Raw genomic sequence first — 14,950 nt, 5'->3', positions numbered from 1 at the left:
CAAATTCTCTCTAGCTTGACAATAGTTGCTAATTCTCAAATAGCAGTACACTTGCTCACCAAAGCTAGGTTATATTTTTTCTTTCCATGAAGTGAGCCAGTATTTGTTCAGTTCGCTTACAACTTCAATTGATAAAGAACTGATGTTATTCTGTAAAAGTGAAAGAACAAAGCAACAACGTTTAAGTTTTTTATTTATGGCAATTTTAATCTTAATCTGAAATTATAAATATTCTTATCACAGTTAGTGAAATAATATTACAGTGAGTGATGGTACATCACTTTCTCATGAACACCTCACTTTCCTCATATCCAGAATTGCTCTTCCTCCTGACAAATCCTTCTACCCATTGTAGTTGCACAATGCTTGTTCCTGTGATCATATCCAGGAGACTGGTATCGGCGGGGGTTTGTACTGTCCAAGTCAACAAGTGCTGAAGCAGCTTGTTATTTCTACGTACAGGTTCATTATTGTATTGTGGATAAGCTGCAGGGATGAATTATTCATGCATTCATGGGCTTGAAATCAGATGTTGCTGTAGTTGCTAAAGGCCTGCAGCAATTTAAAGAAGCATTATCCCTCTTTATTCTCTTCTTCATTAATTAAGACAAATAAAGGGACACCCATTATCCTAAAAGGTAGGCAGTTTTTCTACAAACCCCTGTCACACAGATTTGACAGCAAAAAGAAAACATTTAGCTAAAGTGACAAAAAAAATTCCAATTTCAAAATCACTCCTGCAAATTGACTTCTAATTGTGTGGACTACTCATTGCCTGACATTGGTGATATCCTCTGCGACAGCCTGGAATGAGCTCCAGATAAAGAGGTTTAGGGCTATACCAGTAACTGACAGTGCCGTGTCTGCTCTAAGGTGTTGCCATAAGTCGTCTTGTAGCATTTAACACAAATCTAGCACTCTGTCCCTGGTGAATCTTGTGCCCCCCCCCCCCCGCCCCCCGCCGCCCAATTCGATTGCTACCCTGGCAAGTTTGGATCTTTGTATTTGTTTGTGAGGGTTGGGGCTGGTAGACACAGTGCTCCTACGATGTACTGTAGCTTGTCTTGCATCCCTACATTCTTCATCCTCTACTTATCCAAGTGAGACAGGTAAAGAAGAATTCTTACAGGGACACCCACTAGCCAAAGAAGTAAATCTTCCAAAATTCCCTAGATTCTAGAAAGGTCCCCGCTGATTGGAAAACTGCAAAAGTAACAGCTCTATTCAAGAAAGAAGGGAGACAGAAAGCAGGCCTTCAAAAGGAAATTAGATAGTTATCTGAAAAAGAAGAATGTGCAGAGTTATGGGAAGAAGGCGAGGGAATGGCACTAAATGAATTGCTCACTTGGAGAGCTGGTGCGGACAGGATGGATCGAATGGCCTCGTTCTGTACTGTAATAATTCTGTGAACTGTACAGAGCATTGGTGAGACGACATGGAGAGTACTCCATATCGTTGTGGTTTCCTTATTTAAGGAGGGTTATACTTGCATTGGAAGCAGTTCACAGAACGTTCACTAGGTTGATTCCATGGATGAAAGGGTTTTCTTATGAGGAATATTGAGCAGATTGGGCCTACACTCATTGGAGTTTAGAAGAAAGAGAGGTGATCTTATTGAAACATTAAGAGTCTAAGGGGACTCGACAAGGTAGATGCTGAGAGGATGTTTCCTCTCGTGGGGAAATCTAGAGCTAGGGGCACAGTTTCAAAATAAGGGGTCTCCCATTTAAGACAGAGATGAGGAAGAATTTCACCTGAGAGGGTCGTTGATTTTTGGAATTCTCTACCCTAGAGAACACTGGAGGCTGGGACATTGAATATGTTAAAGGCTGAGCTAGACAGATTTTTGATTTACAAGGGAGATAGTCAGAAATCAGATCGGGTTATGGAGTGTGGGGTGCAGGCAGGAAAGTGAAGTTAAGGACACAATCAGATCAGCTATGATCTTATTAGATGGCAGAGCAGGCTTGAAAGGCTATATGGCCTACTCCTACTCCTATTTCTTATGTTCTTATGTAAAGTGCATTCTAAAAGCCCTACTAAAACAGAATTGACAAGATGAAAACATTCAGCCTTAGTGGGTAAAATGATTTTCTTGCTTCCTTTCATTTCTCCCTCTCCCAATTGTTTATGAACTGGCATTATCACTATCAATTTTACAATGATAGTCAATAAAGGTAGCTGGGGTTGGAATAGAAACATTGGTCCAAAAATTGCTGTGGCAGAGTAACAAATGGTGCCTGCTGTTAGTTAGACTTGTCCTTGTTAAAAGTGGATGCAAATAGCTTGGCTACCTCTACAGGGCATTTGGGATTTGAGTGAGCAGGGCAAGCAGCTGTCTGTTTTCTTAACCAATCACATTGGAGGATCATGAAATTAACAGCACATGTACTGAGAAGGAAATGTAATTTAGAGTGGGTGAATTGAGTGTCAAATTAAGTACAGAAATCAGATTGTGTCAGCCATGGTTCTGTTGGTAGCACTCTCATGTCTGAGTTAGAAGGTTGAGGACTCGAGTCCCAGTCCAGGACATAAGCATAAAAATCAAAAAAGCTGGCACTCCATTGTAGTTCTGAGGGAATGCTGCACTTCAGAGGTGCTGTCTTTCACCTGAGACATTAAACCGAGGTCCCAGTTGCTCTCTCAGTCTGCACTGAGTGTGAAGAAAGGAGTTGAAGTTGATTGGTGAGTAACTGGTAAGTTATTTTACTTATCATTGTAATAAAAAGTTTTTAAAGTTACATTATGGCAGGTTAGCTCGGTCAAGTGGAATGTACATCCTGCGGTATATGGGAAGTCACGGACGCACCACATGTCCTAGACGAACACATCTCCATGAAGTGTCCCCAGCTACAGAAGCTTGAGCTCCGGGTTTCTGCTGTGCATCCACAAGGCAGAGGACTACGTGGATAGCATGTTTAGGGAGCTGGCCACACTGCAGGTTAGAAGCATGCAGGTAGTGAGGGAATGGGTGACCGCTAAGCAGTCTAAGAGAACCAGGCAGGCAGTGCAAGAGTCCCTTGAGTCTATCTTGCTTGCTAAATGGTTTTCCATTTTGGTTACTGTTGAGAGCGTTGGTTCCTTGGGGGAGTGCAGCCAGAACAAAGTCTGTGGCACCACAGGTAGCTCAGCTGCACAGGAGGGGAGGAAGAAGAGTGGAATAGGAATAGTGATAGGGGATTCGATAGTCAGGGGATCAGACCGGCATTTCTACGGCAGTAAACGTGACTGCAGGATGATGCCAGGGTCAAGGATGTCACGGATCGGCTGCAGGACATCCTTCTGGGGGAGGGTGAACAGCCAGAGGTCATGGTCCACATTAGTACCAATGACATAGGTAGGAAGAGGGATGAGGTTTTAGGGAGTTAGGAATTAAATTAAAAAGCAGGACTTCAAAAGCAGTAATCTCAGGATTACTCCCAGTGCCACGTGCTATGGAGCATTAATTGATTGAACACGTGGCTGAAGAATTGGTGTAGGAGGGAGGGCATGAGATTTCTGGGGCAGATGGGACCAGTACAAGATGAACAGGCTATACCTTAACAGGGCCGGAACTAACATCCTTACAGGGAGATTTGCTAGTGCTGTTGGGGAGGGTTTAAACTAGCTTGTCAGGGGGATGGGAACCTGAGGGGTAGCTCAAATTGGAAGGAAGTAAAGCTGGTAACAGGAGGTAGAAAAGTGGCAAGTGACATTAGAAGGCAGGCGAAACAAAGGCGAGCATCAACTAGGCTTAGAATGCAGAATGTCAAGAAGACAAGGTTCAGGGCACTCTACTTGAATGCACGCAGCATTTGCAACAAAGTAGATGACTTAAAGGCCCAAATAGAGGTAAATGGGTATGATCTAATTGCCATAACAGAAATGTGGCTACAAGGTGACCAAGACTGGGAACTGAATATTCAAGGATATTCGACATTTAGGAAGGATAGGCAAAAAGGAAAAGGAGGTGGTGTTGCGCTGATAATAAGGGATGGGATCAGTACATTAGTAAGGGAGGATCTCAAATCGGAAGAACAAAATGTGGAATCTGTTTGGGTGGAACTAAGAAACTGCGAGGGCAGCAAACATTGGTAGGAGTTGTTTATAGGCCACCAAATAGTAGTGGTACTGTGGGGCATGACATTAATCAGGAGATGAGAGAAGCATGTAGCATTGGTAATACAGTAATCATTGGTGATTTCCATCTGCATGTAGACTGGGTAAACTGGGATGGTTTTCTAGAGCAGTATGTTGAGGAATCGACAAGAGAACAGTTTATTTCAGATCTAATATTCTGTAATGAGAAAGGGCTAATTAATAATCTTGTTGTAAAGGAACCTTAAGGGATGAGTGACCATAATATGATAGAATTTTACATTATGTTTGAAAGTGTGGTAGTTCAATCTGAAGCCAGGGTGTTAAATTTGGACAAAGGAAATTATGAAGGTATAAGGGGAAAATTGGCTGAGGTGGATTTGGAAAATACATTAAAAGGTATGACAGTACATAGGCAATGGATAGTCTTTAAAGAAATATTGCCTAGTTTACAGCAACTATACATTCCTTCAAGGCCCAAAAACCCCCCCAAAAAAAGTCAGTCAACTGTGGCTAACAAAGGAAGTTAAGGATTGTATAAGATTAAAAGAAAAGGCCTATAAAGTTGACAGAAATAGTAGTAAACCTGAGGATTGGGAGGATTTTAGAATACAGCAAAGGAGGATAAAGAAAGGGAGAATAGAATATGAATGTAAGCTAGCAAAAAATATAAAAACGGATTGTAAAAGCTTCTATAGGTATGTAAAAAGGAAACGTTTGGCTAAGACAGTGTTGGTCCATTACAGGTGGAGACAGGAGAATCTATAATGGGGAATAGAGAAATGGCAGAGAAGCTAAATGATTACTTTGTGTCTGTCTTCACTGAGGAAGATGCAAGAAATGTCCCAGAATTAGAGATCCAAGGGATTAGGGGGAATGAGGAATTGAAGGAAATTAGTATTCGGAAGAAGGTTGTATTGGAGAAATTAATGGGGCTGAAGGTTGACAAATCCCCAGGACCTGATATTCTGTGTCCCAGAGTGCTGAAAGAGGTAGCTATGGAGATAGTGGATGCATTGGTGATCATCTTCCAAAATTCTATAGATTCTGGAGTGGTTCCTGCAGATTGAAAGGTCACAAATGTCACCCCACTATTTAAGAAGGGAGGGAGAGAAAAAACGGAATCTCAGACATGTTAGCCTTACATCAGTCATTGGGAAAATGCTGGAATCTATTCTAAAGAATATGATAAATGGACACTTGGATAATAATCATCTGATTGGGCATAGTCAACATGGACTGCAGTTTTGGGCTCCTTACCTTAGGAAGGATATTATTCCCACAGAGGGAGTGCAATGAAGGTTCACCAGACTTGTTCCCAGGATGGCAGGACTGTCCTATGAAGACAGATTGGGGAAACTGGGCCTGTATTTTTTATTTTATTTAGAGATACAGCACTGAAACAGGCCCTTTGGCCCACCGAGTCTGTGCCAACCAACAACCACCCATTTATACTAACCCTATAGTAATCCCTTATTCCCTACCACCTACCTACACTAGGGGCAATTTACAACGGCCAATTTACCTATCACCTGCAAGTCTTTGGCTGTGGGAGGAAACCGGAGCACCCGGCGAAAACCCACGCGGTCACAGGGAGAACTTGCAAACTCCGCACAGGCAGTGCCCAGAATTGAACCCAGGTCCCTGGAGCTGTGAGGCTGCGGTGCTAACCACTGCGCCACTGTTTCGAAGAATGAGAGGTGATCTCATTGAAACCTACAAAATACTTAAAGGGATAGACAGGGTAGATGCAGGTAAGATGTTTCCCCTGGTTGGGGAGTCCAGAACCAGGGGGCACAATTTCAAAGTAAGAGGAAAGCCATTTAGGACGGAGATGAGGAGAAATTTCTTTAATCAGAGGGTGTGAATCTTTGGAATTCTCTACCCCAGGGGGCTGTGGAAGCTCAGTCATTTAGTATGTTTAAAGCAGAGATTGACAAATACAAATGACATAAGGGGATATGCTGATAGTGTGGGAAAAAGGCATTGAAGTGGTTGATCAGCCATGATCGTACTGAATGGCGGAACAGGCTTGATGGACTGAATGGCCTACTCCTGCTCCTATGTTCCTATGTAAAAGATCCCATGGCACTATTGTGAAGAAGAGCAGGGGAATTATCCCTGGTGTCCTGGCCTTATTTTATCCCCCAATCAACATCACAAGAACAGATTACCTGGTCATTATCACATTGTTGTTTGTGGGACCTTGTTGTGCACAAATTGGCTGCCGTGTTTTAAAGATCTGCAAAGGAAACCCGACCCAAGCCCGAATGCTGGACCCAGAAGTGCGACCTGACCCGACCCGAACCTGACACATGTCGGGTCCCGTCGGGGTTGGGTCGGGTAGCAGGCCTTTACATCAGTACATGGATAAAGGCCTGCGACCCGACCCAACCCCAATGGGATCCGACGACATGTGTTGGGTTTGGGCCGGGTCGGGTCGCACCTCGGGTCCGGCATTCGGGTCGGGTTTCCTTTGCAGACCTTTACCGTGTTTCCTACCTTACAACAGTGAATACACTCAATAAGTACCTTATTGGCTGTAAAGCGCTTTGGGACATTCTGTGGTCATGACGGGCACTATAGAAATGCAAGTTTTTCTTTTTATAAAATGAGAGTGAAAGATCAAATTAAAAGCAAGAAAAAAGAGAAACAAGTTTTCAAAAATTATTTTTTAAGTGCCAAAGAGGTTCACTGGCTATTAACACTGTCACACCATTAAAAGGGTATTTAAACTTAAACTAACGACAACTTTCTGTGGTGAGCTTATGTCATATCTAGTGTGTAAGTACAGCAACTTCACATTGCTCAATGCGTTCGAATCGGGAGCCAAACAGTGCGATGTTGTTTCTGCAAAGATCATGGCGGCTTGGACAGAACTTTTCAATTTCTCAGTTTAGTTGTGTATCTGGCCTCACCTGACGTTGCTGTGGCATTTGTGAATAAATATTAGTGAGCACGATTAACCTCAGCATTAATTTGACAGCAAATTTTGGCCCATTCACATTTGGGCAGGATGGGGTGTGGTTATGGTTGTGGTTGTGAGACTAGTTATCTGGCATGTTATGTGGCTGAGTAGAAGGTGCTTTGCTCTGTATCTGGGTTCTCAAAGTGGAAAAGTATTGCCCTCCACACCACCAGTAATTCTCACCTGGATAAGTTCAAAAATTCATTTAACAATGAACTTAAACGACTTCAGAAGAAGCCAGATGCTGCCTTGTACCTTACCACATGCATAACTCGCAATCAGTGAAAGTTGTAAGGGTTGTCCTCTCGGTTGGTGCAAAACTGAATATTAAGCAGTGTGTATAATGGGTGGCCGATCCGATATCGCCTGTTTTGTGCCACTGCCTGAGACAAATGTCTGCCCTATGGTCTTTCAGCATCCAGATTCCAAGATTTATTCCCATTTCATTCATCAAATTTGCAGCAAACTAAATCTTGCTGCACTCCAGCGCCACCTGGCTACTAATCTTACTTGCTTTATGTTGTGAGAGATATCAAAAATGCTAAATATCTTCACAATCTAATCCATTTAAAACTGTGAAAGGCAAACATAAGCTTTCCATGAAGATAAGAGAAACCTGTGTTTCAGTTCCTGGATTAATCACCACGAGTGAAATAAAGACGGCAAATGCTGGAAATATACAGCATTTTAAAAAAAAGACAGGTTCATGTTTCAAGGGGAGCCTCTCACCAGCTTTGTAAGATTTAATGACATGGTGACTTTAATATCATATCTGTTTACAAACATGGTAAAACGTATGAGACAGTTAACCAGGAGATTGGTGCTTCTTTAACATCTCACTTTATTACAGTTGTCCGCTTTGACTCAGTGGTTGCATTTTTGCCTGAGTCAGAACATCATAGGCTCCATAACTTGAGTACGTAATCTAGGTTTACACTCAGTCAAGTACTGAGGGAATTGTTGAAGGCGCTGTAAACGGTAAACTTGACCTTTCAGGTGGATGTAAACAGTCCCATAGCACTATTTGAAGAAGAGCAGGTAATTTATTCCTGGTTCTTAGGCAATATTTATCCCTCAACCAATATCACTAAAATAGATTATCTTGTAATTAATTTTGTTTCTGTTTGTGGGACCTTGCTATGCATAAATGGGCTGCTGTGTTTCACTGTAATATAATGGTGACTGCACTTTATAATACTGGATTGGCTGTAAAACACTTTGGGATGTCCTAAGGTTATCCAAGGTGCTATATAAATGCAAGTTATTTATTTCTTTTACTTTCTCAATTCTATATTTTTATAGCAACTCAGTTTAAGATCTCCCTTTGACAATCAAATCTTCTCAAGTACTCTTACTCCTGTCTTTAAAAAAAACTAATTTTACATTGCATGCATATTTACATGAACATTATAATGTCTTATCAAAACTGTTCAGTTACTGCAAAACTTTGCTTATTGGCAAGAATTTACTCATATTTTGTCTCTTGTTTTCAGCAATATGTTGCACATTTTGAGAATGCTGGCATAGGTTTAATGGAGCTGCCTTATTTAAATGAAGAAAGATTGGCACAGCTAGGCATTCCCTTGGGACCAAGACTTCGCATTCTCCATGAGGTCACAACTGCCACTTACGTATAGGTCACACCTCCAGCAATTCACTCAAATTTTTTTTGGTTTTGAACAGCTAGAACAATTAGAGTTTCCCAGTTAAGCCAATAGAATCCTAATCAACACCCCATCAAAAACGTTTGAAATCACCATTCCAGACAGAACATGAATCAGGTGCCTAAAGTGCCCTAACAATTTCTATCACTTATATCAGCTGTTTTTTGACTATGACATTTGGTTCAATTATTCACACAATGACTCTGGATCCCTATCGTCTGGCAATGGACCTGCACAATACAGTCCTTGTGGTGGTCACTGAGCAAATCAGTGCTCAATCCTGTAAACTTCTTGGTAGTCGGAGACTCGCAAGACTATACTGCTGAACAGTATTGATATGACCTGGATTTTGATGCAACCAAAAATGGCTAAATCAAGCTTGAAAACTAGAAATCCTATGAATGATCAAAGAAATGTAAGTAATGATGTAAAAACATCAAGGTAGATTACAATCAATGTTACATGTAGTCATTATATTTTTGTTTACTTTTATACTCTTTCTTTCTTTCACCACTCTCTCGTCTCCCTGGTCCATATTCAGTCTACTGCTAATAGATTGCTGGAGGGTGATGCCACTCCGAACCAGCTATGGGATGCTGTGTGAAAGTAGCCTTATGATTTTTTTTTAAATTTTCACTTTCATAGGAAAATAAGAACTTTTTTTCTGCATGTTTCCACAGTAATATGGCTGCGATTGATTTTTTTTTTGACACTGCAGGAAATTACAGCTGAGAACCTGTAGCACATTGCGCCATTGCATTACATATTATATAAGCTAGGAACAGTGGAGGTGCAGAGATTTAGGGGTCCATTAAACTTAAATAAAGGCAACTACAAAGGTAAGAAGACAGAGTTGGCTACAGTGGACTCAGAGAAAATAGGTTGAAAGGTAACATGCTAGATGAGCAGTGGCAGACATTTATGGAGATATTTCATAACTCTCAACAAAGATATATGCCATTGAGGAAAAAAGACTCTGTGAGAAGGATGCACCATCCATAGCTAACTAAGGAAGTTAAGGATGGTATCAAATTGAGAGAAAGGGTGTACATTGCTGTGAAGATTAATGGTAAGCCAGAAGATTGGGAAAATATTAGAAACCAGCAAAAGATGATTTAAAAAAATAATAGAGGGAGAAATTAAAATATCAGAGTAAACTAGCAAGAAATATAAAAACAGCAAGAGCTTCTACAAGTATGGAAAAAGGAAGAGAGTAGCTAAAGTAAATGTTGGTCCCTTAGAGCATGAGACAGGGGAGTTAATAATAGGAAACGGAAGAGATTTTGAACAAGTATTTTGTATCTGCGTTTGTGGAAGAAGACACAAAACATATCCCAAGAATAGTAGAAAATCAAGGGGGCAAAGGGAGGGAGGTACTTAAAACAAACGCTATCACTGGAGAAAAAGTACTAGGAAAATTAATTGGACTAAAGGTTGACAAGTCCCCTGGACCTGATAGCCTGCATCCGAGCATCTTAAAAGAAGTGGCTGCAGAAATAGTGGATGCATTGGTTGCAAGCTTCCAAAATTCCCTAGTTTTTTGAAAGGTCCCAACAGATTGGAAAACTGCAAACATAACACCTCTGTTCAAGAAAGTTGGGAGACAGAAAGCAGGAAACTATAGGCCAGTTGGCCTAACATCTGTTATTGGGGAAAATACTAGAATCCATTATTAAGGAAGTAGTAGCAGGACATTTAGCAATCATAATACAATCAAGCAGAAGCAACATGCTTTTATGGCAGGGAAATTGTGTTTGACAAATTTATTGGAGTTCTTTGATGATGTAACAAACAGGGTAGATAAAGGGGAACCAGTAAATGTTGTGTATTTGGATTTCCAAAAGGTATTCAATAAGGTGCCATATAAAAGATGACTGCAGAAGATAAGAGCTCAGTGCTGGGAGTAATATATTCCGGCAGTTTCTGATTTTTTTAAAAAATGTCCGCTGGAAAAACCCGAAGCTGTCTAGAGTTCGGAAGCGCTGTTCCTGCTCTCAGCAACAGTTGGGGTGGGGGGTGGGGGTTTACCGAGAGAGAGAGAGAGAGTGGGGGGAGAAAGAGACAGAGAGAGTGGGGGGAGAGAGGGAGATGGATCGGAATCGACAGTGATAGTCTGAGATATAGACATAAGTGAATTTAAGAGATTCGCTTTAATGGAGGAACTGAAAGGCACTCTTTACCGTTAATCTCTCTGTCCCTTCCTGCCCCATTCTGCTTTTCTGTTTTACATGACTCTTCTGAAATACTGTCTGCTCCATCCTATAAAATTCTCCTGATTTGGAGATCACTGCCCTTTTGTTGGCTGCCCTGTCTTCAGACACATATTACAAGCAGGTGGAGAAGTTGCACAAACATTGACCATGGGTTAAATTGTCTTGTGAGCAACTGTCAGCAGTGTGAGAAATTGTTCATCTTCCTATTGCTGATTTTTCTTTAGTCTCACTCAATGATCACAATAATAATCCTCTCCTTGAGTTTCATGGTTTATTGGATGAATTTGCACTCCTGACACAGTGTGAATCCACAGAGGTCATCCGATAAGGTCTATCTACCACACTGTGACGTGGTGGCCAAATTTTTTCAAAAGTAGCGGAGCACACATGCAGAATTCGCTCCACGGAGCTGCCGCGCTATTTAGCACAGTAGCTCATTTACATGGAGGGGGCAAAATGCCAGCCCCAATGATGTGGAGGGGGGTGGGCGCTCCATCCCCAGCAATGTGTCCGGCGCCAATGCGCAGGCACCAGTGCCGTTTTTAAAGGGCTTCCAGCCCTTACAGTTTATTTACATGTTTAAGGGAAGTCACTATAAATTTAATTTATAAAATGTAATAAATGATTAAAACACTCTCCCCCCTCCCCATGAGTAAAGACTTTATTAATTGCCCATTCCCCTCAAAAAAAAACTTATCTTCCCCACCCCCCCGAACTTTATTCACTTTCACCTTCAACCATTTCCCACCATTACTTCCACTAATCGCAAGTCTTTCCCCGCTACCCCCCCAACCCTGAAAACATAACTCCTCCCTCCTGCGCATCAGTGTTTTGCCTCAGATCTCCGAACGGGGATCTGAAGGTGCGAGAGTTCCAGCAACCAGCCGGAATATCGGAGCAGGCCGGCCATCATGACGAGGTAAGTATTAATTAATTCATTAACATTTATTTCCATATTGAAATGAGGTTTCTGTCGCCATGCAGTGGGGGTGGCGCCACAAGGCCTCGCCGCTGCCTGTGATATGGGGTGGGACCTTCCCAACGTCGAGGCCTGTGGCGGGCCTCTCTGGAGGTATTTTCTGGACCTCCCCCTCCCCGCCCCCCCCCCCCCCCCCCCCATGACTCCCGACATCGGGGGGATGGTAAAATCCAGCCCAGTGTAGCTAGCTCTATTCTGTCAACAGAAGTAATTCGCATTGGCAATGCATACTGTTTGCTAGCTAGCCAGCTAGCTAATACAGTTGTGCTGCTCTCTATTAAATGTATGCTGAGCTACTTTATTTAAAGGGAGAAATGTCTTTTAAATCAGACTGTGTTTTGATGGTATTAGATTGGCTATATACTTCATATTCAGATTAATTGCCCCATGCCCGTGGCTGTCAATAATTTTGTTAAATGTCCTTGGGTGCCACATGTCCATGCCTATCCTTGACCAAGTGTATTGTAGCCAAATTTGCTGACAATATAAAGATAGGTTGGAAAGTAAATTGTGAGCAGGACACAAAGGGCTGGATTTTCAAACCCCGCTGAGGGCTGGAACAGCAGTGAGCGCAATTTGAAGATTGTGTTCTTGGAGGTCAGCACTAGGTCCCTGTGCCTCTGGATGCTATTTTTAAACTGCAGCGGCCAGGGAGAGAATGGATTGTGTGCCTGTATTCAATTAATTGCCTGTTGAGCTCATTAAAGAGCTCATTAACTGGCTTGTTAGGAGCAAGGAGCTATTTTTAAAGTCTGGAAATGGGGAAAATGCCATGGGGGGCACATGGCAGGTTTGTGAAGACATGAGCATGTTGGAGATATGAGGACCATGGGAAGGGCTGATTAAATTAAAACAGAGGCTGCAAATAAAGCTTAGTTGCCTCAGATGTGCCTCTGTGTGCATATTGCTGAAGCTGGAAGAATTAAATATTACATTAGAGAGTGCCATGAAATCAGATAGGAAAGTGGAATCACAGTGGCAGCTAGGATTGGCAGGGAAAGGCCTGGTAAGCATTCAAGGCCCAGCTGATGGAGGTCAGATGGGAACAGGCTACTCTGCCATTGGATAGAGCAGCCAGGATGAGCAGTGGCAGGTGCAACCTCCTGGACAGCAGGAGATCAGCGGAACACAGCGGGAGTGGGGTGGGGGCGGGCAGCGTTAAAGGAAGTAAGGTGTGACCCAAGACATCAGGTGCACAGCCCAAGAGTCAGCTACCTGCAAATGACAGAGCACCAGCGCTGTAGGAGGCTGCGCCTATCCAGGCAGATGATCTCGGTCCTGTGTGCTCCGATCCACAATGACCTGAGGTCTCATGGTCCCCATCGCAGTCCCCTACCTGCAACCATCAAGGTCTCAAGCACCCTGAACTTCTATGCAACCAGGTCGTTCTAGGGGTCAGCTGTGGACCTAGGTGACATCTCATCAGCCATCAGGCAAGTCAAGGATACCCTTTTCAGGAGGACAGGGACCTCACCCACTTAGCCATAGATGGGCCTGCACTAGCATGGAGGGAATTGGGGTTTGATGCCATCGAACATTCCTTCAGGTGCAGGGCATCTTTGATTGTAACCATGTGGCCATCAAGGTACCCAGAGACCGGCCAGTGAGATCTATCAAAGGGAAGAGCTTCCACTCCCTCAACATCCAAATGATCCACAACCGCAACAAGAGCTTCCTCCATGTTTGTGTTTGCTTTCCTGGCAGCTGCCATGCCTCCTTCATCCTCTGCCAGTCCAGGCTGCCTTGGTCCTTCCCCAAAGTGCATGGCTGGCTCCAAGGGAAAGACCTTGAAGAGACCCCACTATGGGAGCCCCAGATAGAGACACAACAACCAATGCCACCCGCTCAGCAGGCCAACCGTTGAGCAGGCCATTGAGTTTCTGAGGATAGGAATCTGGTGTCTGGATTGGTCAGGTGGTGCCTTGCAATGCCCTCCGGCAAGGGTCTTGGTCATTGTGGTGGTCTGTTGCGCTCTCAATAACATAACCCTCCAGAGAGGTGTTGGACCTTGAGGACAGTGAGGCCCTGGAAGGAGATAGCTCATCGGTGGAGCAGGAAGTAAGAGAGGAGAAGGAAGGGGGGTGGTGGGCGATAACATTGAACAGAGAGGTGCCCCTGGTGCACAACAAGATGGCTTCCTCCCAGCCTGTGGGAAGAGGACCTCCCTCCTCTCCCTCACAGTCTCCAGCATTAGATCAATGTCGATATCGATGAAGCGAAGGTCTGTCCTGTCCCTAGGGTCAGGCCTCCAGCTCCTTTGTGACATCTCACTTCCCTCTGCTGCTGTGGAAGGCAGATCTCTCCCTCAGGACAACCAGCAGCCTCAGTGATGGCTGCCCTGGAAGTACATGATCCCCAAACTTGATCTGATCCACTGCCATTTTCAATCCCACTGACTGTAAGAGGACAGGAAGCCTGTCTCCATGCCTATTAAGGCTTTCCCACTTGAAAATTGAAATCTGAATCAGCTTCCCAGAGGAGGCAAGTTACAGACCAAAAACCAGACCAGGCTTCTGTTTCCTGTCTCCACTTTGAAAATCCAGCCCAAAGTGTCTGCAAAGAGATATAGATAGGTTAAGTGAGTGGGAAAAAATTGGGCGGATGCAGTATAATGTGGGAAAATGTGACGTCGTCTACTTTGGAGAGAAGAATGGAAAAGCAGAATATTATTTAAATGGAGCGAGACTGCAGAATGCTGCAGTACAGAGGGATCTGGGTGTCTTCATACATGAATGACAAAAAGTTAGCATGCAGGTACAGCAAGTAATTAGGAAGGCAAATGGAATGTTGGCCTTTTTGCAAGGAGGATGGGGTATAAAGTAGGGAAGTCTTGCTACAACTGTACAGGGAGTGAGACCACACCGAGAGTACTGTGTACAGTTTTGGTCTCCTTGTTTAAGGAGGGATATACTTGCATTGGAGGAAGTTCAGAGAAGGTTCACCACGTTGATTCCTGGGATGAAGGGATTGTCTTATGAGAAAAGTTTAAACAGGTTGGGCCTATACATATTGGAGTCTAGGAGAATGAGAGATGATCTTATTGAAACAT

At 43.3% G+C, this 14,950-nt stretch overlaps 1 protein-coding gene across 1 annotated transcript in view; it reads left to right on the top strand.

Annotated features, from left to right (window-relative positions):
* LOC137373870 (uncharacterized) overlaps positions 1-14,950 on the top strand; it is a 144,840-nt gene that overhangs the window by 126,137 nt on the left and 3,753 nt on the right. The window contains exon 14 of the mRNA XM_068039375.1: positions 8,539-9,124. Within this exon, the coding sequence (XP_067895476.1) occupies positions 8,539-8,682 (144 nt within the window). The 3' untranslated portion in view covers positions 8,683-9,124. The remainder of the gene's footprint in view (positions 1-8,538; positions 9,125-14,950) is intronic.

Source organism: Heterodontus francisci, chromosome 9 (assembly GCF_036365525.1).
Source record: "Heterodontus francisci isolate sHetFra1 chromosome 9, sHetFra1.hap1, whole genome shotgun sequence".
NCBI classification, from domain to species: Eukaryota; Metazoa; Chordata; class Chondrichthyes; order Heterodontiformes; family Heterodontidae; genus Heterodontus; species Heterodontus francisci.
The sequence above is the reverse complement of the archived record's forward strand: the minus strand, read 5'-3'. Positions and strand labels throughout refer to the sequence as shown.